Here is a 27,199-nt window from a genome sequence, read left to right as displayed (position 1 = left end):
AAAAGGAAAATTAATGGTTTAAATAACCATTTAAACACAATTGTCATCATAGGTCTTCAAACAAGTTTATACATAGTATTAGCACAATTTTTTTTTTATTTGTCTAATATAAATTGACAATAATGAATTAAATTTCATATTTTTATTAAAATAAAAAATTAATTTTATTGAACGTACAAGTTGTAAACTTTACTTGATTTATTGAACAGAAAGTTTTTATATTGAAATCATTGTACAAATAATTGAACTATTAACTAGTCTATGTATGTTTCATACAAGAAATAAATTCATACTAACAAATTCAATATTACTCAGTAAATAATATATATTACTAACAGATTTATAAAGATTTTTTCAAAACTTGATACTTCATAAACCTGTATTGTCGTCTTAAAACAAGAAAGTTTACATATTAGATGTTATCACAGAAACATGTTTTTGGGCTTAAAATATTCAAATAGATTAAAGTTTTTTTTTTTCATATTCATTACGCAATTTCAAAACAATAAAATAAATTATAAATATTCAGTCAAAACAACTTTAAGTCGATTAACATGTTAGAAATGAGAAATATTGAACTATTTACAGGACATCAAGGTGAAAATCAAATATTGTTTTTCCTATAATATAATAAGCCTGTATTAATATTGAAGACTTATTATAATAAATAATAAGAATAGATTTTTCAACAAAATTAAAAATATATTTTGATCTAACATCCATGCCCAATTTCAATTGCTGACACAATTTTCTTGTGTCTCATTTAATGTATTATAAGAGTTGGACCAAAACGCCATTGGGGATAGGTCATGTTCTGTATGAAATGCTGTTGCTAAAGGAAATCTTTTATAACATTCTTTTCGGTATTCTTCAGATATATTACCAATTTCTCCAAATTCGCCATTTTTTAAAGAATTAAAGATATCAGTACATGTCTAAAAAATTAAAATGAAAATTTTAAGTAAAAAGATATGTTCGAATCTTTAACAATATAAATTGTTACTTCAATATTGACATCTTCCATTGAACTATCTAACTTAGTAATTTGTGAAAGAACTTCTTGTTGAGAACTATTATCCAGTTTATATTTCATTTTTAAACCTAAAAATTATATATATATATATATATATATTAAAAAATATACCTATTTATATATAATTTTAATTCAATATATACCTTGAACCAATGATGGCAATGACTTATGATGTTTAGCGAGGAATTCAATGTTAATTTCAACTGCTGATCTTCCACCTAATATTGGCTCTAATTGTTTATTAAGCACTAATTGCATTTCTTCTTGAATATTGTCTAATTTAGACAACTTTTCCATAAATCTTATTAGACAACTATGGAACATTGGATGATCCGGATTGATTCGATGACATCGTTTTATGCTTTGAAGCATCAGTAAAAATTTGTCTAAACAAAATTAAAAAAATTCGAAACATTTTTTATAGAATAATACAGAGTATAATAATATATACCTTTTCTGTAATATATTTCAAACGCCATTAAATGCGTTTCTATATTATTTGAAGCTAATTCTTGGAGAGGTTTCAAAAATTTGATCGCCTGCTCTAATGGGTCTTCGACCTAAAAAAAAAATTACGTTATTATAAATATAAACTAACTTAAATTTTCATCAAATTACTCTCTCTAATTTTTCAGGAAGCAGCTCATCCAAAGGCATCGCATCTACATCATCGCCGGCATTAGTTATTTGTTGCCGATTTTTGTGCGCATCTCGTTTTTCTTGTGCTGCAAGAGCTTGAGCTTTTTCTTCTTGGGCTTTCCTCTGCGCTTTTCGTTGTTTATTTAACATTTTTTTTAATTGTCCAGGAGCCAAATTTCCTAAAATAATCCTTAATTTAAGTGAAATTATAATCTAATATTTAGTTTAATATCCATCATAAAACATGGTAAGATTAATTTTATAGGAAAGCTTGAATATCTATTATTTTATCAAGCCACACCTGTAGGATACATTCAAAAAGGAAAACAAATAAGCGCTGTATGGTCTTAGGTCGACGTCGGAATGTAATAGGTGAACCAAAACAATAGACAGGCAAACGTCTAATCAAAATAGTTACTATTGTGAAAATGACAAAACGATGTCGTAATATATATTCATATGTGTAAAATAATAGTACGACATCTTTTTTGTCTTCCATTATCTATTGCATCCACAATTTATGATGTATAAAGTTGGGTCAGCGATGTATAAGTAAATTTTTACTTAGTTAAAATGTAAAATAGAATAAAACAATCTTTGGTATCAAATTGTAATTACAATAGGAATGTCTGGTCAAGGGATTGACGAGTAGTAGCCTGGGAACACAGACCGCAAGGTAATGAGTAAAAATAAAAGAACATGTTATTATGTGGCCGGGTACGAGTCTAATATAAGTACATAGTGTAAATATCACTCCAGGACTTGATTGATATATCAACATATAAATGTATAACAGGAAAACAACTGGTCCGAGAATGTCGAAATTGAACCGCAGGAGAGAGACCTTGCGTATTACATGAACAGTCACAGAAATATCATTATAATGTCATTGCATAATATTACTTAGAGTTAATGGAAGTGTAGATTGGAAAATGTGATCTACATTTCGGCCCCGATGAACATTAGTAGGATAGTAATTGATTCCGAATAAGAGCTTTTGGTATAGAGCAATAAATACATTTACAATCAATCAACTCATTCGAAACGAATTGAATTTATTTCACTACTTTTTTTACTCTCGTAACAAGTCGCAGTTAAGAAAGCAAACATGGTTGATTATGAATAATCATTATGAATGAACAATAAGTACATCATATCAATATTGATATAAAACTTGTTATTACAATAGCGTTTTTCTTGTAAATTCATAAAGATAATCACCCTACAATACTTTAGGACTAAATAGAAATTGAAAAATATCTCTCAACTTAATCGTCTCATTTTATAAACACGTTAAGAACGTATAGTTTATAGTATGGACGAATTAACTTTTACTGATTACATTGATTTTAGTCGATTTAAAAGATACAATCTTAATAAAAGTTTATGTAATGTAAGCTTTGAATGATAAAGAAAAAACCTTATTCATAATTAATATCAATTTTATTATTTAATAAAAATTAATTATTTTATAACATCTATGTTACGTGATTTAGTTTCAAAGGTAGATATAAATAATAAAACCAACATATGGAGATTAATAAGCGATATTTATAAGTTTAGAAGAAAAAAATCAATAAATAACTAAATTTTCTTATAATTTTATCATTACAGATAAATCTTTAACTTTGTCCTACGTTTTAAGATAAATGTAAAATAAACTAAAAATCAGTAATTTGTTATTGTGCTAAAAATTTAAAGGAATTGTTAGTAGTGAAGTGTAAGCTTTATAATATAAGTAGCCTATGAGTAGTTCCAGCGGCATTTTTCAAGGGGCGGAAAATATTGAAGGCCAACAAATTTATAAAAAGCGAGTTATTTTTTTATTGTTATAAGACATATTGTCGTCCAAATATTTATCATAATCGTTATCATTTATTGTGTACTTATGATATGTATATTAATAGCTACAAGCAAATTATTTTATGATTTATTAATAAACATAGATTTACTTGAAAAATATATTTAAATACTTTTTCCGAGGAAGAATTAGTAGTGTTAAGGCGAAAATATATAAAAATGAGCCCCCTCCGTCATAACGTAATGAAGGGCGGTAAATTTTTAAATGCCTATAGGCGGAAAATATGTGAATACGTCCCTGAGTAGTTCTCGAATTGCACGGTTGATACAAAAAACTAATTGGATGTGTCATTTTTATGACTATATTCAAAAAGATTTTATGCAGTAGAATATCTTCATATAAATTTTAGGGTAGAAACGATTCTAAATAATTTAAGATGCAATTTTATCATAATCGTATATGACATAGAACACATTTAACATTATTGAAAGGTATTGAGTACAAGTACACATTTTAATGGAAATATTGCTTTAAAAAGATACTGCTTAGTAAATAAATAATTATGAGTTATATGAAAAAATAATGATAAAAATTATTCTGTTACAGAACATAATATGAGTAATATCCTCTCTTAAAAAAAGTCAGTGCTGTAAGCTAGCACATCTTTAATACATACGAATATTTTATGGGCATATTACAATGAAAATTAATAATGAANTACAGAACATAATATGAGTAATATCCTCTCTTAAAAAAGTCAGTGCTGTAAGCTAGCACATCTTTAATACATACGAATATTTTATGGGCATATTACAATGAAAATTAATAATGAAAAATTAGTACTCAAAACATGTAAAAAATGTTTATTTTTGTAGTACGTGATATTATTAAAATAAAGAAAAGAGATGATGGAAATTTAATGGTATTTAAGTTCAATATATTATAGGTTGCAATTTTTTTTAGTAAAGATATGAATTGCATAATCCTTTCAAGTTAATTAAATAAAGGTTAAAGTTATTGTCATTTGGGGTTCATTTAGAACTATACGTAACTATACTTAACGTAAGAGTAAAATAATTTCATCAACCACCTTCCGGGTAAAACCTTGAACGTGTTTAACTTACCTTAAATATCATTTGTATATTGTTTTCATGGTCTATCGTACGAAAATATCATTTGTCATATGAAATAATTTATAGGGCAATAAATAAATTACTCAATATTAGTAATCAAACGATATGAGGAGAAAATAAACAGATTATAAAACCATTATAGAGACAAAATTGACCAATTTTCTTAACGACAAAATTTATTTATAATCACTGACTACTTTAAGTCCTCAAGGATACAGTACCGACTAATGTCATAAAATCAAAGACCTCTTAGAATAATTCTACTTAATTGCGTAAAATAATTTAACTTTGAGTATAATCTAATAATTTTAAAGAAACATAAAAATAGTAATATTACTTGTTTTCCAAAAAAAAAAAAATAAATACATTTACCTAAATCGTCCCAAGCAAAAAGATACATACATTTAAGTGTTTAATTATACAGTAGGTTATACTATTTTCATTTAAGCATTTTTTACAAATAACAATGAAATGATTTCACAACACAGTAGTGCATTATAATCATAATTACAATGGATTTAGTAAGGTCATTTCGTTTTGGACAATTTATGATCGTTGGTGTTATATCTACCTACTGCAAATATAATGAATTTCTCATGGCTGCTGAGATTTATCAGAAATAATTGTTCGATTCTGACTGGCATGGTGTCGGTCTGCCGTGAGAAATGCCATTACAGACTGGAATAGTTTTAATTGTTTACAGCAGAACGTTAACATACAATAGTTCATAGTAGTTGTGTGCAGTATTAAATTCCAAATGGCCCGTTTTCTTTTAAAACGCTTGGCAATATTCGCAGAGCGCATTGATAACAATTGAGCACACTCATTTTACCGAGTCAAAAGATACTATTTTAATAACAATACTAGTGTAGGAAATTCATCGAAGAATTGAATCGTTAGCAAAATAGACCATTTGCAGTTAATCAATAGAACTCGAAGGCTATTGTTTTGATAACTGATTAATTTTTAATAAATATATATTATTATTACTACATAGAAAGCGTAATTCTATTGGTTTTTTGTTGTGCAGACGACTGCGATGGCAATTGTAAGAGTTTTTAACATGAAAAGTGAACTAAAAGAAACAACAGAAAATAAAACTGAAAAAGAAGAGTGAAACTAAAAAATTATCTCGAAGAAAAACAACAGGTCTAGTTATTATTATTTATGAGAACTGGGTCTTGGCCGCCGTTAAACATTGCGCTAAACGACGTTTCTTAACACAACAATCGTTTCCCAAATAATTGTAACAGTGGAAAAAATACAATCCAAGCACAGTTCTGCAAACGCACGGGTGGGTGTGAGCGCGCTGTTTAATGAATTAATGGACATTCTCCGTCGGTCGTGACGTGCAGACAGCGGCCGATATGTTTTTTAACTAGCAGACTGATGATGAATCATGACCAAGCAGAAACCGATAGCGCCACACGCCAATAAATAATAACATGTACAAGTGCACCGTGTTCATCATCCAGGATGAGCGCGACTGGGTAAAACCGGTCTCTTCATTACCACCGCCGACGCTGATGGTGATGGCCCCCTTGACCGTAACCTAATGATTTTTTCGTGACTTTTTGTTTGATAATTCGTACAACACATACACTCGCGCGAGCCATACGATTCTTCACTTTGCATTGTCGTCATTATCATAATCAAATCACGAATAACCGACACGTACGCCAACTGATACACACGAGAAGAGAGTAGCTTCTGTTGTCGATTTATCGTCACATTATGATAATGATATTCATGGGCATTAAACGGCAACTGCCGCGGGGCCCGGCACGTGATCACAACACAACGATGCTTGTTTTAATAAACCATTGATCATGCGTTTGATGTTCCCGACAGTTTGTTTTACCTCTTGTCTGTCGGAAGTAAAGAGTCCGACTCGCGTCTATCGGATATCAATAATCCTTAATTCGGTTTAGGGTCCCAGTGGAGAGTGGAAAAAGTCATAATGAATAAAAAGTACCTTAGCTGTACGGAAGTACGTGCACACGTCATTCATCAAGTCGTAATATTTCATATTATTCGTATGATAATTTATTATCTTGTTTAATTGTTATATTAAGCTATGCTATCGAGTTAATCGTGATTGCCATTGCAAATAAGCGTGATAAACTTTTGTAACGGTTTATATTTTTTTCAGAATAACCCACGGAAAGTAGATTCGACATTTCAGTCGAATTTAGTTTTGAAAGACAATTTTTCCAAATGCATTTTACCATGCAATTATTTTGTGCACTCGAATGTCAATGAGTAAAATGTATTAAAAAAACAACAGAATTTATACTTAAGGTTAGTAGAAAAAAGTAACAAATACGCGTTTAACCTTGATAAAGAAACATTAAATATGACAGATATTTACTTAGTAATTAAACATTTAACTCATCCTAACACACAATGGACAAATAATTTGAATTTCTCAAGATTTCGCGGGATGAGAACATCGTTTAAAATGCGATGTGAAACGTTTTAAGTGAATTGAGAGAACTAATTTTTTCGTTTTGTTTGATAAATAAATATTTGCTACAACATGTATACGAGGGACATTATACGGTCGGTGTGGCACAATTAGAAATGAAATAAGACGGATCGTGACGAGTTTTAAGTGTTAGATTACTATTTTCGTAGTATTCTAATTAACACTAATAAGTAATGACGCTATTGCGAAAAAAGGCGTTTTCTCGGGTGTGTATCGGACATTAGTACTAGTATTATAATAAATTCTGTAAAGAAACACAAACAATTAATATCTCCAGCACATTAAAGTTAAAAACAACATATTGGAAAGTGGTTCACACGATGACATGCTCTTCATATTTGAAGATAAAAGCTGATTCTGTCTGATTAACTTAATTAATGATATTTGTTCAATCTGATAACGGTCACGATATTATTATGTTTTGTACATTCATGGCGGGTGCCTAACCATATCGCACGAGACGAATCAAAAATATATTGCCAGTAATGTTACGGGAAAATTCTGAATGCGTTCCAAAAAGTCAAGATGGAATTTTCCTCGTACTCCGAATAACGTATACTACTTATGGTATTTTGATTATTTGGTTAAAAGACTTTCAAGTAGGTTAGTACACTGGACATTTCTCCGTTACGCTCCACATAGCAATTAGAAGTTTTAAGTGCTCTATCCGAAGCACTTGTGTTCAAAATTACGCTTAAAAAAGTATTAAAAAATTTGTACAAATAAGTATGTTTCAATCCGTGCAATACTCGATGGATTGAATTTATATTAAAGCGAATTATTGACTCGATCAACTCTAACGCGCTTCGACTATTCGATGAAATTTTAGTTTAATGACGGACGCAAAAAGGTCAAATAAAAAATAAGAAACGTGCGGTAAAAATTCCAATCTTACTCATCATCAAGTTCTACGATCTAAAGTCCTGTCGAAGAAAATAATACTTATTTATTCTTTTAATAACATCAGTCGAAAATAACTGATTCACGTTAAAATCTAATAAAAAATTAATCTTTAAAAAATCTTAAGTTGTCGTGCGTCATAACAGAGTCAAGTAAGTGATCAAGAACGCGGATCTGTATGTTTCCATGCACAAAAAATAGGTACGTATCCGGACGTTTCTTTCGCGAACGCACGTAATGTCATAACATACTGGTTGTTATGCATAAATTACCACAAATTTATGTTTATATAAGAAATACGGTATCCAAATTAGAATCTGATTCTATTTCAGAAATAACGTCAAACGTGACTAATAAAATTTTCCTTCAGAAAATATTTACCGGTTCGGATATTATTTTTTATACGCCGTACCCTCTCTCCTCCATGATGCAAAATGATACACCGGCGTTGCATATCAAATTCTAGATCACATCCGTCTTGCAGAATGGTAGCACACGCAGATTCATTACAATACACCATGAAAATAGCCAATTACACGTAGAAAATCGAGCTGACCATTGTAACGAGATACACACACCGAGATTAAAAAAAAACAAAATAAGAAAAAAAAGGAAGGAGGCAGGTCGCGTGTATAGCTCGGGGCCCATTGCACGATTCTGGTAGTTGCTCTAGTTTAAAGTTACCGCGCCCTCTTGTAAAACTTTCACCACACCTGTTTTGTGGTTTTTTCGCCCGTTATACGTCTGTTGTAATGTTGAAAAAAAAAACATAAATTCCAAGAGCAAAATGCTAATGCGCTTAACGCGAAAACGTAAAAATACACATTAGAAAATTTATTTGCATACAATTTGAAAATTGTAAAAAAAAAAGTTACATAACCTAAAAAGACAGTGTTGTTAAAAGGGAAGCGAATCATAATCGAACGAAATAAATCACCAGACTCGGACGATACCGGTTGAAATCATAAATTATATCAGAGTAGTAAAAAAAAAAAAAAACATTAATTGTACCTCACATATGAACGATTAAACCATCTAAATTGAATGTTGACAAATAGATAATAAATAATAATTTACGTAGCCTTCGGTCCTATGAGAATAGTAGTTACGGTCATTTATTTTCAAAAGAACACATTTATAACGAAAACGTGCAATTATTCGGATAACTGTTATGATTGAAATATACGTAAGAATGTCCACTTAAAGCTATGAATCTAGAGCATTATACAATATCAGCATTTCTACCGGACTGCTACTAAGATTTATACATTAATAATAACATCATTATTGAGCATTAATTATGTCATATATTTTGGACTCGTTGCATTATTCATTTAGCAGAATATACCATAGTAGTCGGCTGTATAATGAAAATATTAATCAATCGTCAGGCCTCAAGAATCCAAACCGCGCGTTCTGGCTATTTTAAAAGAGAAGTGAACTTAACAAAAATTATTGGAGCGTTGAAAAAAAGTAAAAATAAAAACTATAATACGTATTATGACAATATATGTAAAATAATATTGACGATGTTTATCTTGTGTTGATATATCTGCACGTTACACGGCATATTCTTAATCGGCCCAGCCCTAAGCTTAGGGATATTGTGTAACGCATGAAAGTCTCCTGTTTAAACTCGCCTATATAAACGCCTTTTGATTGATATGAAATATTATAAAATAAATAGAGCACTACATGATTATAATATAGTCCATACAACAGTATCAACACGCTATACATAAAGTGCAAGTACATAATAATATGTTACAGTTAGAGAACTCTGGTCATCGTATAATAATGCGCGACATTCAAGTAGAAACAACAAAACTACACCGCGTATTTGTTATTGTTTATATTTTTATGTTATGACAGTCAAACACATGTCATAATTTGGTCTTTCTCTATGAATTTGTTTTGATCCATTGTTTACCAATTCTCTACTATTGTTTTCATGAATATTACTTTCTTGGCTAATCAATAGTCACACTACCTAAGGGCTAACAGAAGAAATTATATTTGAAATCATTTATACCGAATATAAACAACAATGTTTTGAAATGCTCAGACGAAATAAAATATTAAACGTATGACGTGCGTGATAAATTAAAAAGTATACTTTAACATGAATCGCCAATCGTTGTACTTATGAAGCAGAGAAGGAGGATCATGTCACGAATTAAATGAATTGCTACTCGAGGAAGTAAAACTCGACTTAATTAAGTTATACATCTCGCGAACAGTATACAATATATATTATTCAAATGCAAAATTACATTATTAAATGACAAAATGAACACAGACTCTACTCTTATGCATGTTATTCATCGCCACAAATACAGCAGACTACAACGGCACGATTCATTACGTTTATATAAAATATTATATTAACAACGTGTAAGTATAAGTGTGATACAATAAAAAAACAAGACTAAGAGTAATAAATCTGTTAATGGCTGAAAAAATAATACATTAACATAGGTAACAACTTGGTTAAAACAGAAGGTGATTTTATGCTCAGTTTATTGGAAACGTCATAAAAAGGTGCAAAAATCATTAAAAATTATTATCGGTTTATAAATTACAGTGTTATAGTTCATAAAACGCTACAATTTGTATCAAAGTCTATCTATATATGAAGTCTCAATTGCTATTGTAATTTAACTCATTATATTAGAATCTCGCAAATAAAATTCGCCAGTTTGGTTAAAAATTTCGATATCAGAATTTTTTTTTAAGCGGACTACTAAAATATAAAATAAAATTAATAATAGTCCGTTTAAGTTGCTACATAAGTAAATTTACATAGAGAATATAAAAATAAAATTATATAAGTGTATTATAAATTTTATTTGATAATATTTATAGAACGTCATTAATGAAAATCGCAAACAAAGTATGTATAAAGAAGAAATAGTAATAAATTTTAATTTGTTTAAAAATCATTTCACGGCGAAAATACAAACACATTATTGAGAAAGTCTTATTGTAAATAATATAACTTAACGCTACTGTTTCATCATGGGAAATTATTTTGAGTAAAAATCATTTTGGAAATGTTGTAAAATCTTATATTTAAATACAAACACTAAACAATTGTAACAAGATTATGACTGACAAGCTGACGACGCTTTACTTTCCCAAGACCAGAGGGTTCTATCTACTCCTTCCGATGAAACGTATGAATGAATTATGCTATCAGTACTCTACGCGCATTTCATGTGTTCAGTATGCGTTGTGAAGTCGTGGTACTCTAAGTGGACGTAGTATGACGCACGTTTTCAAAAATCGGTTCGGTTTTGAATTCCGAGTTAAATGGTGTGTATGACTTTTGTGTGATGGGCACTTCAATTATTGATTATTCGGAATATACATCTACTTATTTTAAAGGTTTGGACAATTTTATATTTTATTATTTTAAAACTGCGCGCTAAAATTTAACGTCGAGTGCATTGGTATCACACGCTTTTTAGAAAATTCGTGTAAAATTAACCAATGGTGTTTTATACGATTTGTTTCAAGATAAATAGATCAAAATAATTTTTCTAGTTTTTAATAAGAGTTGTACGTTACAGTTAATATTTAACTTGTTCGTTGAAATCAAATTATTAATTAATAAGTGCACGAGAAGAAACCTTCCGACTAGGTTTGAACGATTATGATTAGTTGAATATTAAAAAACACGACTTGAATAAATTAATACGATTTTATATATATATATATATATTAGATAATAATTTTGATAAATCCCTGAATTGAAATTATCATAAAATACATTTTATCGATTATAGTTAAGATAGGGAAAAGTTTTTATGATTTCAATTAATATTGACATTATATTAACGCCAGTCTGTTACTTTAGAAAAGTTGTTAATTTGAATACTCAACACATCACGCAATCGCTTATAAATAAGAAATTAAGAAAACATAATATTCATAGGTTAATATTGTGGATTTTGTAGAAATTGAAAGAATTATTATTCACGAATTGAATAAACAAGAACATATTCATAAATATTCATACATTTGAAATATCCTTTTAAGTATATTCGTATAAAAGTGAAATTTAACTAAATAAATACATTTTCATTAAACTATATTAAAATCAATATCAAGTAAAGGACGATTTACAATGCAAACAAAACAATATTGTTATTATACGAGTAGCCATAAAACAAGTGATAAAATTTTAATTTCATTGTTAGTAATTTTTGTGAACAACTATGAAAGGCATCCGGCTAGATAATATTTGTTATTTTTAAGCAAACTAAAATAATTTGAGTCATAACCATAACTAATTGTCGGTAAATCTACCATCAAAATACATTGAATGTCTCATAGGAAAATTTAGAAATCTTGAAAATACGGTTAGTACTTATCGTATAATGAGCTTAGCTAAAAAATGACAGAATTATAACCGAAAAGACATTAATATTTCTTTCTTTTCCGACATGACGAACATATCTAATCCGGACTTTTCTAGTAAAATAATATTCGACTCGTACCATTGACATTAAAATTGATATTTCTGATTAATTTTTGAATTACAGTGTTATTATTGAATTAGGTTACACTAATTGAGAGTATACATGCAATAAGATTAATGATTACTCAAAGTAACTTTGGCGTTCATTAATATTGATTTCACTTTTACGATACCTAATACGCAAACGACATTCGAGTAGGTTGTCGCCCCAAAGTTTTTACGACTATTATACAGATCATTATATTAATCGGATGAGGAAATGTTATTTGAAAAGGATATTATGACCAATTACGTAGGTACATAATAATTTAGTTTTCTTAAAATAATTTACATGCATTAAGGCCGAAGTCGGATTTTACATGGACAATGTGTAAATTAGTACGCTTTATAGAAATAAAAATTTCAAAATTAATATGAGCAAAATATTAAATTTACGCGAATCAATAAAAATAAACTGCTCTCACTATCACAATTAAAATACTACCTATTCTATAACTGAATAATTCATTACCGGCTGACATTTATTACCAATTATTTATCAATTTATTATAAAAAGATATTGTATAGAAATTTTCGAATAAAGATTGAAATATACATCTATTTATTATCTAATTTGTATAAGATTAACCATCAGTAATTGATACGGGGGGGGGGTCATAACTTTTTTATATTTATACAGCCGTCGATAAAAATTCGAAATTTACTACAAAAATCACACGTTATAATATGAAAAAAAAATATTTTCATAATAAACACCACACGTGGCTATTTTGGATTTATTCAATTAACGCCCAGTATACGCATTGTTGTTCAAGGTATTCTTCATCCTCCGTGTGAAATAAAGGCGGTGATAAAATTAATAAGTTCTTCAAAAGAAGAAACTCAAAAAAATAAACTAAGCAGATTGTAATTATTAGTAGACGGAAACCATTTATGGCTCATCGGAATGTTTTACAATTATAATGCATTATAGGATTGGAAAGGACCTATACAAAAACTGAATAAACTACAAATTAATACCGTTATATCAAAATCAATAGAAATGCGCAGTATTATAAAAGACTGACAATTACTCAAATGATTACAGTTGGACACATACGAGGACATGTGAATTAGATATGATTGTTGCGACGCGAAAAAATAATAAAACTATTCAAGTTATGTAACATTTTCAGATGTAACTCGTGTATGAAAATAAAATTTAAGTTAACAAATCCGCTGTATTTGTAACGGGTTTATACGATTTCTAAGCGCTGATTCGATTACTCGAGAGTGTACAACATGCACACAAAGCTTTTTGAAGTTTTTTCACGAGCAACAGCAACAATAGTGTCTGAACACAACATATGATAAAAGTTTATATGGTGAAAATATATAATCCAACTCATTAGAATTACGAAATTAGACATTTAGTGCAGAAATTGAAAGTCATTGACATAAGAAACCGGTCAGTTGTATATTTAAGTATATAACTATACACAAGTTTCGCGTGGGTAACTGTTTACTTTGTAATTTTATAAACACATAAGCATAACCCTCATTTAAAAAAGCAATTTTATTTACAGTCGAGCAAGACAAAGTGTGATAAACAGAAACACATTGAACATGTACACCGCACTCGTTACGAAAGCAAAGCATTTAGTCTAAATAAATTTGTCCCAAGTATCACCCACAAATATTTTATAGTCAACATTAATAAGTAGCAGGTTCAGAAAGAAAACTTTATCGATATTCTCTTGGCTCGTACAAGAAACAGTAATTCTCATTTTCACATTCTGGCGTGAAAAGCTTATGAAATTCGCATTTATCCGATCCCTATAGAAAATTAAAGTGATTCGGGGCGTTCCGTCTGGACAATAATAAGTGCACTATGGACATTGCTGTAGGTCAAACGGCACCGAAGTCGTGTCTTGTATCAGAGCAAGGTTAACCGGTTGTAAACTTCTTTTGTCTATGAAATTCCGACATGTACCTCTGAAGTAGCTTATAGGCGTAGATAATAATAGAGAATATAACAAAGTACATATTATAGGACTTATTACAATACTATTATGAAATGAGCGAAAAAATAGAACTGCATTAAGTAAAAGCACGAAGCCAATGTCGTCACGCATTTAATCAATATTCGTTTTAATTGAAGTTTTATTTTTAAAACAACATAAATTGTTTTTCAATATCATTTAAACGTTCTCAATTGGCTATTTAAGGGAAAATTAGTTTTTGATAAAAAAGAGAAATCTATTGATCTTGCGACGTCATCGGTGATAAATTGTCGTTCGACACCCTACACCATTAGTTGTTGTCATTGAGCATATAATTAATCATTACTGTGGTTAACCATTTAAAATCGATAATTAGCTGATACATCAGCTAAATGTATTCAGAGCCATATCAATACTGCAGCTACTCCTTGCATACGCGATAGTGCTATAATTGTGGTTTCGTTAAATAGACACCTACTTCAAAAACAATTAAAAAATGTTTCAATCATACGAACATTTTGTAAACGACATTGTTACTGAACAACAACTAAAAGCGTAAACGTTTAAAATAATTTACTTAGCAGTTTTACTCGTTAATAATTAGAGGTTATAATTTTATATATATAATTGAAATTCTTAACACAGTTACCTATCGATTAGATTAGAACTTTTAAATAAGACGTGTGCCATTAAGAAATAATTACCAAATAAGAGCGTAAGCATATGATTATTGAATTTTTTAGTGCGTAAACTCTCGGTTATTATATGATAACTAGCGGATTAAGCGTATAGAAATGATGTTACAGATTCTGTAACGTATATACGATGTGTATACAAATATGATGGGTAAATTATTGTTGTCTTCATAAAATAAGTAACGCGTCAAATGGTTGCAAGAAACATTGCAATTAAAATGACGACAGCAAATTTTTCTTAAAAAATATGAAAAATCGTTACACAACAAAATAGGCAAACAATAATTAAATCAAAACTCATAAGCGCGTAATTCCGGTCGAAACCTGCATTTTGATTATTTTTATTATGTAAAACAATAATGAAGACTAATTATCATTCAAACGTGTTTTAGATGTATCAACTGCCATATTATGTGATATTAAAAGTATTGTTGCTGACAACCGTATTTGCGGATCCCTTGTACAGGGAAGAAATGTTGGCCCCAGCTGCGGCCAACGGAGAAACTGAACCAAATACTGCGGAAGGGAGTTCAGTGGAATCGAGCAACGACGATGAAAAAACGCTCACACAACAAATATTGGAAGGTAAGTACGGGCTGATACATAAAGAATTGTTCAGCGATGGTCGGCCGCCGAAGCCGGGGGTTTTGAGCTACAGTATCAATCCTGAAGTTCCTAAGGACAACGTCAACAGTCTAGGAGGACTCGTGAAGGACGAGATATGGTTAGCCGAAAACCACCTGCTCGTGTTAAAAGGAGGCAATTTCACACAGACAACTAGTGTTAATTGGCCGTACATAGATAATTACATAGCACCGCCCAGGCAAGTAAAAATACCGGACAATCCGAAAATACCACCCCCATTCCCCATACAATTGGAAGACGGGGGTCCGGTAGATTTCGTGAAGGTAAATGGTTCAGCGTGGAGACCTCCTTATCAATCACAATTCCAACCGTTCTTGCCACCTCCGCCACCATCAAATGGGACGTTCGACGAAGACGACCAGTCATTATACTATCCGCCAAAATATGATTTTGTTTATCACCAAGAAAACTCAACGAGGGTACCGCCCGGTCCTCTTGTACCCGGAATCGTATTGCCGCCTCCGCCGAATTTTTTCGCTCCTCTCAATAAACCGAAAAAAATTAACTTGGACACGAGTAAAACCATTCCCAGATTCAATGAAAAGCCATACTTCAAAATGCCCAAGGTAATTCATAACGTGAAGATATTGCACGATAACAATTGGATACCAATATCGATGTACGATGCAGGCAACTACGTGGACAATCCTTTACAGATAAAAAACATCGTTACTACTACGGATAATTCTGTAGGCTACTATTACGATGACAACGTAGAAAACGATTATAACCAACAGCAACTATTCCCTGTGGATCCTATCGGCGGCCGTCTCGAGTATTACTATTATGACGGTTTAGCGGGAGGTGGTGGGTACGATAACAGCTACGACGTAGAGAAACCAAGCAAACACAATAAGTACGCCGATCTCGATGCACAGGTTGTCAGCCGACGACCTAACTCGCGTCCCCAGACTACTCATGATAAATTGACAACGACCAAACCTTATTATCAGTACGAATACACGGCTCCTCAATACAAAAACCCTCATCAACCTCAACCCAAACCTGCAATTACAGTTCGTGTACCATCTTCAACACCTTCGCCACAACATCAAGAAAAACAAAAAAATTATGAAATATTAAGAGGAGTTAATCGCCCCGAATGGTCAAAACCGAAATACGTAGAAAAGCCTGTATTACAGCCACAAGTGGAACATTATTCTGACGTGGTTGAAGACTACGGTGGCTATGGTTATCAGACGGACAGGCCTAGTTATGCCACGGACAACCCGTACCACGCGTTTTTCACGCAGGACGACGCCGGTCTGGTGGACGAAAATACGAAAAAATATTTTGCTCTTTTTGGTCAAAAAGTAAAAGCTGAAAAAGCAGCTCAAGTTACTTCAATGTCACCGCCTAAAAATTACAACGCATACAAGCCCAAACAAGTATCGCTCATCGATGATACAATAGTCAACAACAAAAACCCAAGACCGACAATTAACCCAGACGCCGAAATTATTAAAATATCTACGCCATGCTCACCGACCAAAATCAAATTGAAACACCAGTCGATGACCGTCAGGCCTTACCTGTCGTCACAACCATCTTTGCTGCAGTATGACTACCAGCAACAATCTTTGCCTTCGACAGAGCAAGTCGAACAAGTAACACAACTGACTCCTCTTTTCGATGACATCAAAATCAATTACAGATATCCCTTGCCTTCGAAAAATCCGGATGCTGAATATGTGACGCCACTGGCGCACATATCCCTAGCTGACGATACCAGAGTAAATTATCAACAACCATTGCCAGCGATCAACGATAACTCCGAGTTCGTAATAGCTACAATAAAACCATATTCGTCAGAATCAGTCACACAACGACCGGAACATTCGACGGCAAAACCACTACAATTTGACAATTATTACAATAGGGAGCCAATTAAAAATTTCCAGAAAAACACTCCACGGCCGCAATATACGAAAACCAATACGGAGTCAGTTACAACACAGCGTCCATATATAAACGTGTTGCCATATAACGAACAGCAGCCAGTGGTGCAAGTGATCAGTACGACGCCACGGCCATATGCCAATGGCGTACAACAAATACACAACTTGTACCTGGAAAACCCTTTAAATAACTACAGAATACCACAACGAAATAGACTAAAAGAAGGGTTCCAGAGACCATACATTAAGTTCCCTAAGACGTCTCTTGTTGATGATGTACGGGTTAATTATAAATTTCCATTACCGACTAGAAATCAAGACGCCGAATATTTTACTCAAAGGCCTGTTTCTTTGATAGGCGATACCCAAGTTAATTACAAACAACCACTGCCGGCCAAAGATCCGGATGCTGAGTACATAAACGTAGTATCGACACAACGACCAGTAAATCGCGTCGTTTCATATAACTTACCGGGTAATAGCGGCAGTCATTTTTTCTTTATGTCAACACATACTGGTCATCCGATACAATACAATTTAAATCATGATAATAATTTTCAGTATTATAAAAGAAATGTTCAATGACAAATTGTTTGAACTATAGTTAAATTCTGTATTTCCATTTTTAGTACTATGTACGTGGAGAAGAAAATACTAGAGATAGATGGCAAAAAAAAAACATTTATAACTTAATACAATCAAAAGTTTAATACTGTTAAAGAAAAGACTGTGTTAAGTAATACTATGTACAGCTATTAAAATTACCTAAGCTATTTTATTATTTAAGTTTAATTAATTTAACATAATTAAATCTAAATCTACTTTTATGTATTTGATTAATGGAAAAATACGAATAGTATACAAATATAAATACTTTGTACATATGTGTTATATTACTTGTATACAGTTCTTCAATTTAAAAACAGTGAAACTAAATTATTGTAATATTTTATAGTTAGTATCACTTTATGTAAAAATTAACTTTTAGTCAAATAATTCAACTACTGTGTCATAATGGACAATGATACACTTCATTAATTTATGATACAACTATTTATTTAAATTAATAAATATGAATTTATTAAGATTACTAATATTATTGATTTTTTAAATTAAGTAATTATTAGAATTCAGTAAGTTTTTTTGTATACTAGTTGTAAACAAATGTTTTGATATTAAAATTAATCAGTTGAAAAATACAACAATCTTAAATTTTATTCATGTTAAACTAAATGGGAAAGTAATTGTAAAAGGTAAGCATTAATATTAACCATAGAAAAATCTTTTAGTGACAAATTATAAAATAAGAATATTTAACTAACTATATTAAGAATGTTGAGTAAAAATATCAAAATTCTCAATAATTAGAAAAAAAAACAAGCAAACATGCACATGCACGTATAAAAATAATCTATACTTTTAATCAGACCCATGTATTTAAAATTTTTGAAAATAAATTCAAAATTTATTAAGGCTCATACACAGCCTTATTATAGTATAGTATTGCAAAAATGTATCAAATTACCAAAAATATTGTCCCCAGTCATTCTCTTATTATACATATATGAAATTACTAGATTAAATACTAAATTGTATTACACATTCCTTAGAAATTTTTTTTTTAACAATATAAGTATATTTACCAAATTTTTATGAAAATTGTATATCTTTTCTTTAACTCTAATACATGTTTACACATAAAGACAAGTAGTGAAGTCAATTTTTTTTTTAACAGTTTTATAAAAACTATAATTTTAAACATATTTAAAGTTAATTTTTAATGCAAATATTAATTTTTTTTTTTTCCATAAGCAATATTATTTATATATATATATATATATTTCATATGAACAAAAAACAAAAAAAAAAGGTATTAAAACAAAAAAGTTGGTTTGATTCATACATTTTTTGAAAATTATAGTGTTTTTAAGTCAAAATTTTTTTAAAAATATATCAAAATCTGCCAATGTTTTATATTGTATTTTTGGGGAGATTTTCCACATTTATGGGGAGCAAGGAATATTTTTTCAATTTTTGAAGATAATATATTCAATTAAATACAATTAGTGATTTTTAACATATAATTGAGAAAAATCGGTCTAGTGAGAAACAAATATTAGTGATAATACAAGAAAAAAACAAATCATAATAAAATTAATACTTTCTCAACTTTACTTTTAAGCTAAAATATGAGAACGTTAGATCTATTAATCTAGTAAACATGCCTTAAGTATCTGATATTTATAGGTATGTTTTATTGCAATTTTATATTACCTAATCGTGATGAAATTTAATAAACTTCATATATTCATTGAACTAATTTGAACATTAAATCAAATATCGAAAAATTTTTCATTTACTTTTTGCAATTTGTTTAATTTTTAAGATGTATGAGCTTAAATAACTTAAAACTTGAATTTAACATACTAAAATACATACTGATAAGCAGGTTTGACCAATAATACAAAAGTTTTTTTTACTTATGTCTGTGTGTTAGTAAACTAAAATACATTAATATACTCCAAATTAACGTTAGATGGTTTTGGTGTGATTAAGTCAAATTAATTTTACTTATTAATTTCTATAAAATAACCACTCATTTAAAACTAAAAATAATGAATTAGAATTAATAGATTTATATACCAGAATATTGGTTTAGATCACAAAAAATATATTTTAAATGTAACATGCAACATATAAATTTTAGATAAATATTTCAAAATATTTAAAAATAGATTTAAAAAAATTAATTGAGTAATACTGGAAATTATAAAAACAGACAAAATTAATATGGCCTACTGTGTAGAAAACAGAATGTTGAAGAGCAACATAATGTAGATTTTAATAGAAGACTAAAAGCGAAGTATGGGTCGTTTATTTTTATCTTAAAGTATTTATGAACTACATTACTCCTCCCAACCTTGTATTAAAATGCTAATATTTTTTTAAACTACAGGACCAAAAGTCATTTATAACCAGTTATTTTTTTAGTTAGATCATTTACTTAATGTAAGACTTTAAAGCTAGTTCTCCTTGGCTGTTTTAGAATTCATTGAAAGAAAAAAAATCATTCTCTTATTTGTAAGCTGTTTAAATATACATGTTTTCACTTGAAAGCTTATGTTGATACAATTGTAAAAGGGAAAGTAAGGGGTAAGGAACAATTATTTTCATGAAATTATAAAATGTAAAATACTACATCTATAAGGAAAAATTATATTATGTGTTATAATTTTTAAGATATTGTGCGAGTCATAATTAAACAATCACTCTGGATTAAGTACAACTCAATTTTTTTATATTAAAACTTTTATTCTTATTCTAAAACAGTAAGAATTTGGAAAATATATTATTATTACTATTATTAAAAAGGTTGAAACGCTACTAATTATCTCTAAAAATCATTAAAAAATGTATATTAATATCATCATCTCCAATATATGATTAAAAATTGCTTCCCAAATAAATTAAAATTAAGTTTTTATTTTGATTTATTATAATTGAAAGGTAGTAAATAATTAGAGTTGCAGGCTTTTAAAAATTTACTAAGGATTAATATTGGAAGGAATATTTATTTAAAATTATTTTTTAGGGCTGGACTTTATAAAATAAATTTATTCAATATTAAATGCAAATTTAGAAAATATTATGAAAAAATCCACGGTAACATAATATAATAATACTTTTATATTATATTACAAACATTATAACCCAATTATTTCTAATAGCATTTTCTTTTTTTAAAAGCTCTCTTGAAAAGGTTCTATTCTATAATTAATTAAAATATTAATAACAGTAACAACTCCTTATATGATGTAATAATATAATAATAATTTTAAAATGAAGTTTTAATAGAGTCCTTGCAACTTGTACAAGTTTTTATAGCTTGAAGTGCTTGATAGTATAAGATGTATTTTAAAGAAATATTGTTATTATATTGCAACAGTATATTAATTTTAGCAAGTTTTCAGATTGATCAAAAAAAATATTTGAATTATACATGTTTCAATACAAGAGATATATACAATGTATATTATATATGTAATGTAAACATTTTCTTACAAAAATATGTTGATGGGTCGATAATAACTTTAATATAAGTACTTATTGAATTATAAGCATTTTAATAAATAGAATTGAGGATATATAGTGCAGGTCAGTAAAAGTGCATTCCATACACACGCACATACATAAATATATATACATGTATGATATACGCAATATTAATGATAATATGAATCTATTTAAAAGTAGTGTTATTTTTAAGTTCAATTTTTTAATAGTTATTGGAAACTAGAATCACCATTTAATTACAATTTATAATATAAAAATTCATATTGTTTATAATATGATAACTTAACTAGTCTTTAAAAATATTAATTTACCACAAAAAATAACTATAATGTGTTATTATTTAAAATAAATTATTCTTACCTGTATCTAATTCGTTATTAGATGATGAATCAGTCGGCGGTTTGTCATGTAAATGTAAGTAAACTTGAATTGCACATCTAGCAACTCTAAAATAGAATGGATGTGACCGCAAAACATCCTCTAACCGCAATAAGCTCACATAAGACCGTAATGTCATTTTACGCATACAATATGTATGAAAATCAAATTGATCATCGATGATTTCAGTAAAATGCTATATAGTAATGAGTAAAAATTTAATATTATTAGTTAAGAAATTAGATTTATAATTTTAATGAAACTAAGTTAAGCTACATAAATAAAAATATACATTAAAAAAGATTGATCAAAATTTGAACAAATTATAATTAATTAAAATTAGCTTTTAATGTAATTACCCTATCTACTTCATGACATTTTTTCAAACTTTCACCCCACTTTCCAAGTCTTTGATAAGATAATGCACATTCTGTTTGGAACCACATACATTGCATTTCATTAAGATTTTCCATAGGCGATACTCCTTCCTAAAATTAAAGTTCATCAATTTTTTAATCTATTATAAGAATACTAGATTTTTATAGTATCTTTTTTTTCAATAAAATATTCTGAGAATCAAAATTAAGAAAAATCAATAAGTTAGGTTATGGTATTAGTTCAACTGTTTTAATTAAAAAATTTTTAATAAAATATAAAATTCAATACAGAAATAAAAATAACATTAATTTTAACAAAACTATGTATACTTCTTAAAAATCTGAAATAACATTATTATTTTATGAATACATACTCTAGTAAACTTAGAACATGTATCTTCTGCTTCTTTAATTAGATTTGCACGAAGCATGTATTTTGCACATTTAGAGTTAATATATCTGTCAGCTGTGTCCAGTCCTTGTGCTTCATCTAACCATTTGTAAGCTTCATACACATCACCTGCGTGCTAATTATAAATGAAGACAAATTAAGTATGATATAACTAATTTAGATAAAATTATATTTGAGGGTTGATAAATATTTTAACTTTCATTTATGAAACTACTCATAAAAGTGTTTTATTAAACTAATTTTCCACAGCTTCATCATTTATTTTTATGATAGTTATACCATAAAATCAATTTTTTTTTAAATATTAAGTATTCAACCCTTTTATTACAACTTTAAATTACTGTAAATAATTAAACTACAATTATAATTATTGTTAGATAAATACTTTTTTAAATTTAACACACAATGTTTAGTTTTAATAGCAAGTAATAGTCAATTACCTTAAAAATTCTTCCTTTAGTAACAAATAATTCAATTAATGTGGGAGTATGCGTAATGGCCATGTCAATATAAGTCAATGCTTTTTGCATATCATTGAGGTAATCATAATGTTGAGCTAGATAATGGTATACCCAAAGCAATGCAGAAGCTGGTTCTTTTACTGCTGTTTCTAATGTTTTATGATTGTTACATAAGTATATAATTATAATATAAGCAAGAAAATATAAATTGATAAATATAAAAAAATCAAACTTACCATCACTATCAAAAGAATTAAACTTAGTTAAATTATTTACATAAGACTCCAATAAACTGGTAATTATTTGTACTTTAATTTTATCTTTATATAAAGAACGTAAATCTACAAAAAGTGGCGGAACACCTTTATGAAAACCTGCTCTTAAATAGGAATCAACTTCACTTCGGAATGAATTACCTAAAACATTTACATATAAAATATATATTAAATAATAATAAAAATTATTATACAATTCATACTAATAGTAGAAATATAAAATACACTACTAAATAAAACAAAAATATAAAAAGTGCAAGTATGTATTTTCATAATGATTTTTTCAATAAATTACCCGAAGCAAAAGTTAAACATAACCGTTTAGGTGCTAGAGCTTTAGGAAACTTTTGCCTATAATCACAGAGCATTAAATAAACACTTTCATCATTTTCCAATTGTTTAGCTTCCTTAATTTTTAAGTAATAAAGAGTATTTTCTTGATTTCTCTTGAGTAATTTTTCATAACATAATGTTGCTAACTGATATTCTCCTATTTGTAAGTACAAAGATCCTAAAAATAAATAACTTGTATTAAAACAACATATAATTCATATGATATTAAAAAACAAATTATGGTAATATAGAATATTAACTATTTAAAATAATGTCAAATAATACCAAACTTTGATATAGTTCAACTTAAAAATAGCAAATATGTTACCATAAATCTCTAAAACTGTTAATTTATCAAAAATATTTTCTTTGTAGGTATCTAGGTGTTTTATTGCATCCATTGTGCCACCAGACTCTTGTAAAACCATATTTTGGTATAAGAGAAGTTCGCTATACTCAAAATCAAAGGGTGCCTAAACATATCGTTTAATTGAAGATTTTAATAAAATAATGTATTTGAGTAAAAAAATCTTATATTACTTACAGAACCCATTTGTGTTTTTCTGAATGTTTCAAGAATTTTCAAAGCCATATCAAAATCATTTAAAAGATGGTATGCCATAGCATAACCTATCCAAGATGCTCTTTGAGTAGGTCTTAATATAAATAATTGATATCTTGTATCCTAAAACAATGATATACAAAGCTGTGTATAACAAAAAAAAAAAGGACTAGTTTTTTTCTATAAAATTAATTGATATAATGTATAATACAATTCTATTAATAATTTAAATAAAAAAAAACTTACTCGATAACCTTCTAAATCTCTCATCTGTATTTGCAGTAATGATAAATCTCTTAAAATTTGAATATTATCTTTTTCCCATTTTAGAGCATTTCTATAGCATTTAATTGCTTCATCGTACCTAAACAAAAAACAAAATTGTACATAAATAAATATATATAACAAACATTTTTGCAAACAAATTATCAGAAATAATTTTAAATGACTTTTACTTTAAGATTAAAATAAAAATTTAACTAGTAAAAGAAACCGTTATATTATGATAGTAGCCAAATTATGGTAAATTGTAAAAAGTCACAGTAGTAACAAAATAATTTAAAAGTTATTTAACATATTTTTCTTATAGAGAACTTTTTCATGAAATAGATATGAGAAAACACACATTAAACACCAAATGATTAGTTCATATTTTGACAAGAATAAATATCAAGTAGTTTTACTATTAAATAGAATATTATAATACATGAAAATTATTATGTATTAATGAAATACTAATAAATTTAAAAAAGTTAAATATTTTAATGGAAGGATTTTATATTATATTATACTTTCAACTCACTTTTTATCAGATCTTTGTAATAACCCATACACATGCCAACATACATGTGAAGTAAGATCATTTCGAAGGCCACGTCGAACATGTTCATAAGCTTCTTCTTTACGACCCAAAAAATTTAGAGTAAGTCCTTTCATAGCCAAAGTTTCTAAAAAAATTACTTAATTAATATTTTTATAAATAAAATGTACATTATAAAATATATTTTAAAGTTAAATTTTATAGTATGTAAAATACTAAAATTGTAAATACTAGTTTTGACTATAGGCTATCATCATGTTATATTTATTTTTAGTTTAAATAAAATTATCAAAACTAACCTCCATGTTCTGAATATTTTGGATTTGAAAGAATTTGTTTGGCAAATTTCAATCCATTTTTGTATTGTTTCTGTTCGTAACATCTCTAAAGTAATTTAAGTAAATTAGATTAACAAAAAAAAATTTTCTATGACAATTGATATTTGTATAATAGTTGGAACTTTTTCAAAATGAATAACTAACATCGAGTCTTATATTTAAAATGAATATTATACTCGACAGATTCATAGTAAAAAATTGAAATATTAAGACTTACTAAAATCCGTTTAAATAGAGAGTTTTCTTTGGGTGGTAAAGGTTGGCCTGACGGCATTTCTAAACATTAACTATTCTTCTATCCCTGATAAAGACAAATCTCAAATTTACAGAGAAATAATTTAAGAAAAAACTACTTTTTTAATTCTATAGAAAGATGATCCTCGTGAGAAACTTCCATAACACTCTACTTGAGAAATCTAAGTACCAATAACTATGAAGCTAGTAACATTTATAATCTTCTTTTTTTTGATAAATAACAGCTTACATTGTCTTTGGAATTTAGGTAGCTCCACATTGACTAATTTTAAATTAAGTCATAAAAAATTTTAAATGTATCCATTAAAATGAAAAAATATATTTACAAACTTTTATATTTTCTATGTCATTTCTTAACTAATTTTAATTACAATATTATAATTAATCACACGAAGTATGTCAGGTAATATTCCAAATCGAATTTTGAATGCCACTACTTATAACTAATTTTAAACCAGATTAATAGTTCATAAATATTAAAAACAATTAATAATCTAATAAAGAGAATGTCGACATCAAATTAAAATTTTAATATTTATTTAATCATACTTTAATTTTGAACTGTCCAATGAAAATCACAGTTCAAGAAAATACAAATTATTAAATAAAATATATTTTTTTGGTCATAACTTCAATAGTTAAACATAACCGCCAAATTACAACTTGGACGCCGGTAACTAAAGGCATTAAAAAAAGTTTTGCTTTTAATAAAAACATTTAACTTGATTTAAGCTGAGAATTTTTTTCTGAATAATCAGATAACTTTATAGAAGTCGCGTACAAATTGGGACGATATTCGGTATGAACGGTATTTTATGATAAAATATTTATCAGTACTGCAATATCAATTAGAATGGTATTTGATAGGATAGGACAAATAATTTTCTTATCAATTTCAATCCATTGAAATGCATTATTCCTCTACTATTTTACCAGTTAACACGATCTCGAGAGAAAACACTAGGGCTGATTTTCATTCTCTGTAATACTGTTTCTAATTAATATTATTACTACTTTTTAGCAATTGTTCTATAACGTTCCGTTTTGTTTTCCGTTTAAGTGTTTGTTTATCCCCGATTCGTATAGCTCCTGTTCTTTAATACTATGAACATAAATTTAATTTCCATATTTATAATATATTTTAATTTTAATAGAATATTAACAGTAAAATAATGATACACATTTTATAACAAAATATGTTTTAATATTAATGAATT

At 28.4% G+C, this 27,199-nt stretch overlaps 2 protein-coding genes across 2 annotated transcripts; one reads left to right on the top strand and one right to left on the bottom strand.

Moving 5' to 3' along the window:
* Positions 1-307: 307 nt before the first annotated feature.
* LOC126909439 (N-alpha-acetyltransferase 15, NatA auxiliary subunit) lies at positions 308-26,152 on the bottom strand. Its single transcript, XM_050691863.1, has 17 exons — positions 25,945-26,152; positions 25,689-25,773; positions 25,372-25,516; positions 24,816-24,933; positions 24,552-24,692; positions 24,336-24,480; positions 23,970-24,185; positions 23,636-23,815; positions 23,379-23,548; positions 22,901-23,053; positions 22,509-22,637; positions 22,132-22,345; positions 1,652-1,851; positions 1,485-1,593; positions 1,177-1,419; positions 1,004-1,101; positions 308-935 (listed from the first exon to the last, which is right to left on the bottom strand). The coding sequence occupies exons 1-17, from the start codon at positions 25,999-26,001 to the stop codon at positions 732-734; spliced, it is 2,607 nt and encodes an 868-aa protein (XP_050547820.1). The 5' UTR covers positions 26,002-26,152; the 3' UTR covers positions 308-731.
* On the top strand, positions 10,964-18,422 carry LOC126909430 (uncharacterized). The gene is made up of 2 exons (XM_050691856.1): positions 10,964-11,381; positions 15,547-18,422. The coding sequence occupies exon 2, from the start codon at positions 15,547-15,549 to the stop codon at positions 18,280-18,282; it is 2,736 nt and encodes a 911-aa protein (XP_050547813.1). The 5' UTR covers positions 10,964-11,381; the 3' UTR covers positions 18,283-18,422.
* Positions 26,153-27,199: the final 1,047 nt, after the last annotated feature.

The sequence above is a fragment of the Daktulosphaira vitifoliae genome, unplaced genomic scaffold (genome assembly GCF_025091365.1).
Source record: "Daktulosphaira vitifoliae isolate Bord-2020 unplaced genomic scaffold, ASM2509136v1 Scaffold_1, whole genome shotgun sequence".
Taxonomy (NCBI): Eukaryota; Metazoa; Arthropoda; class Insecta; order Hemiptera; family Phylloxeridae; genus Daktulosphaira; species Daktulosphaira vitifoliae.
This window is presented reverse-complemented; position numbering and strand designations above follow the sequence as displayed.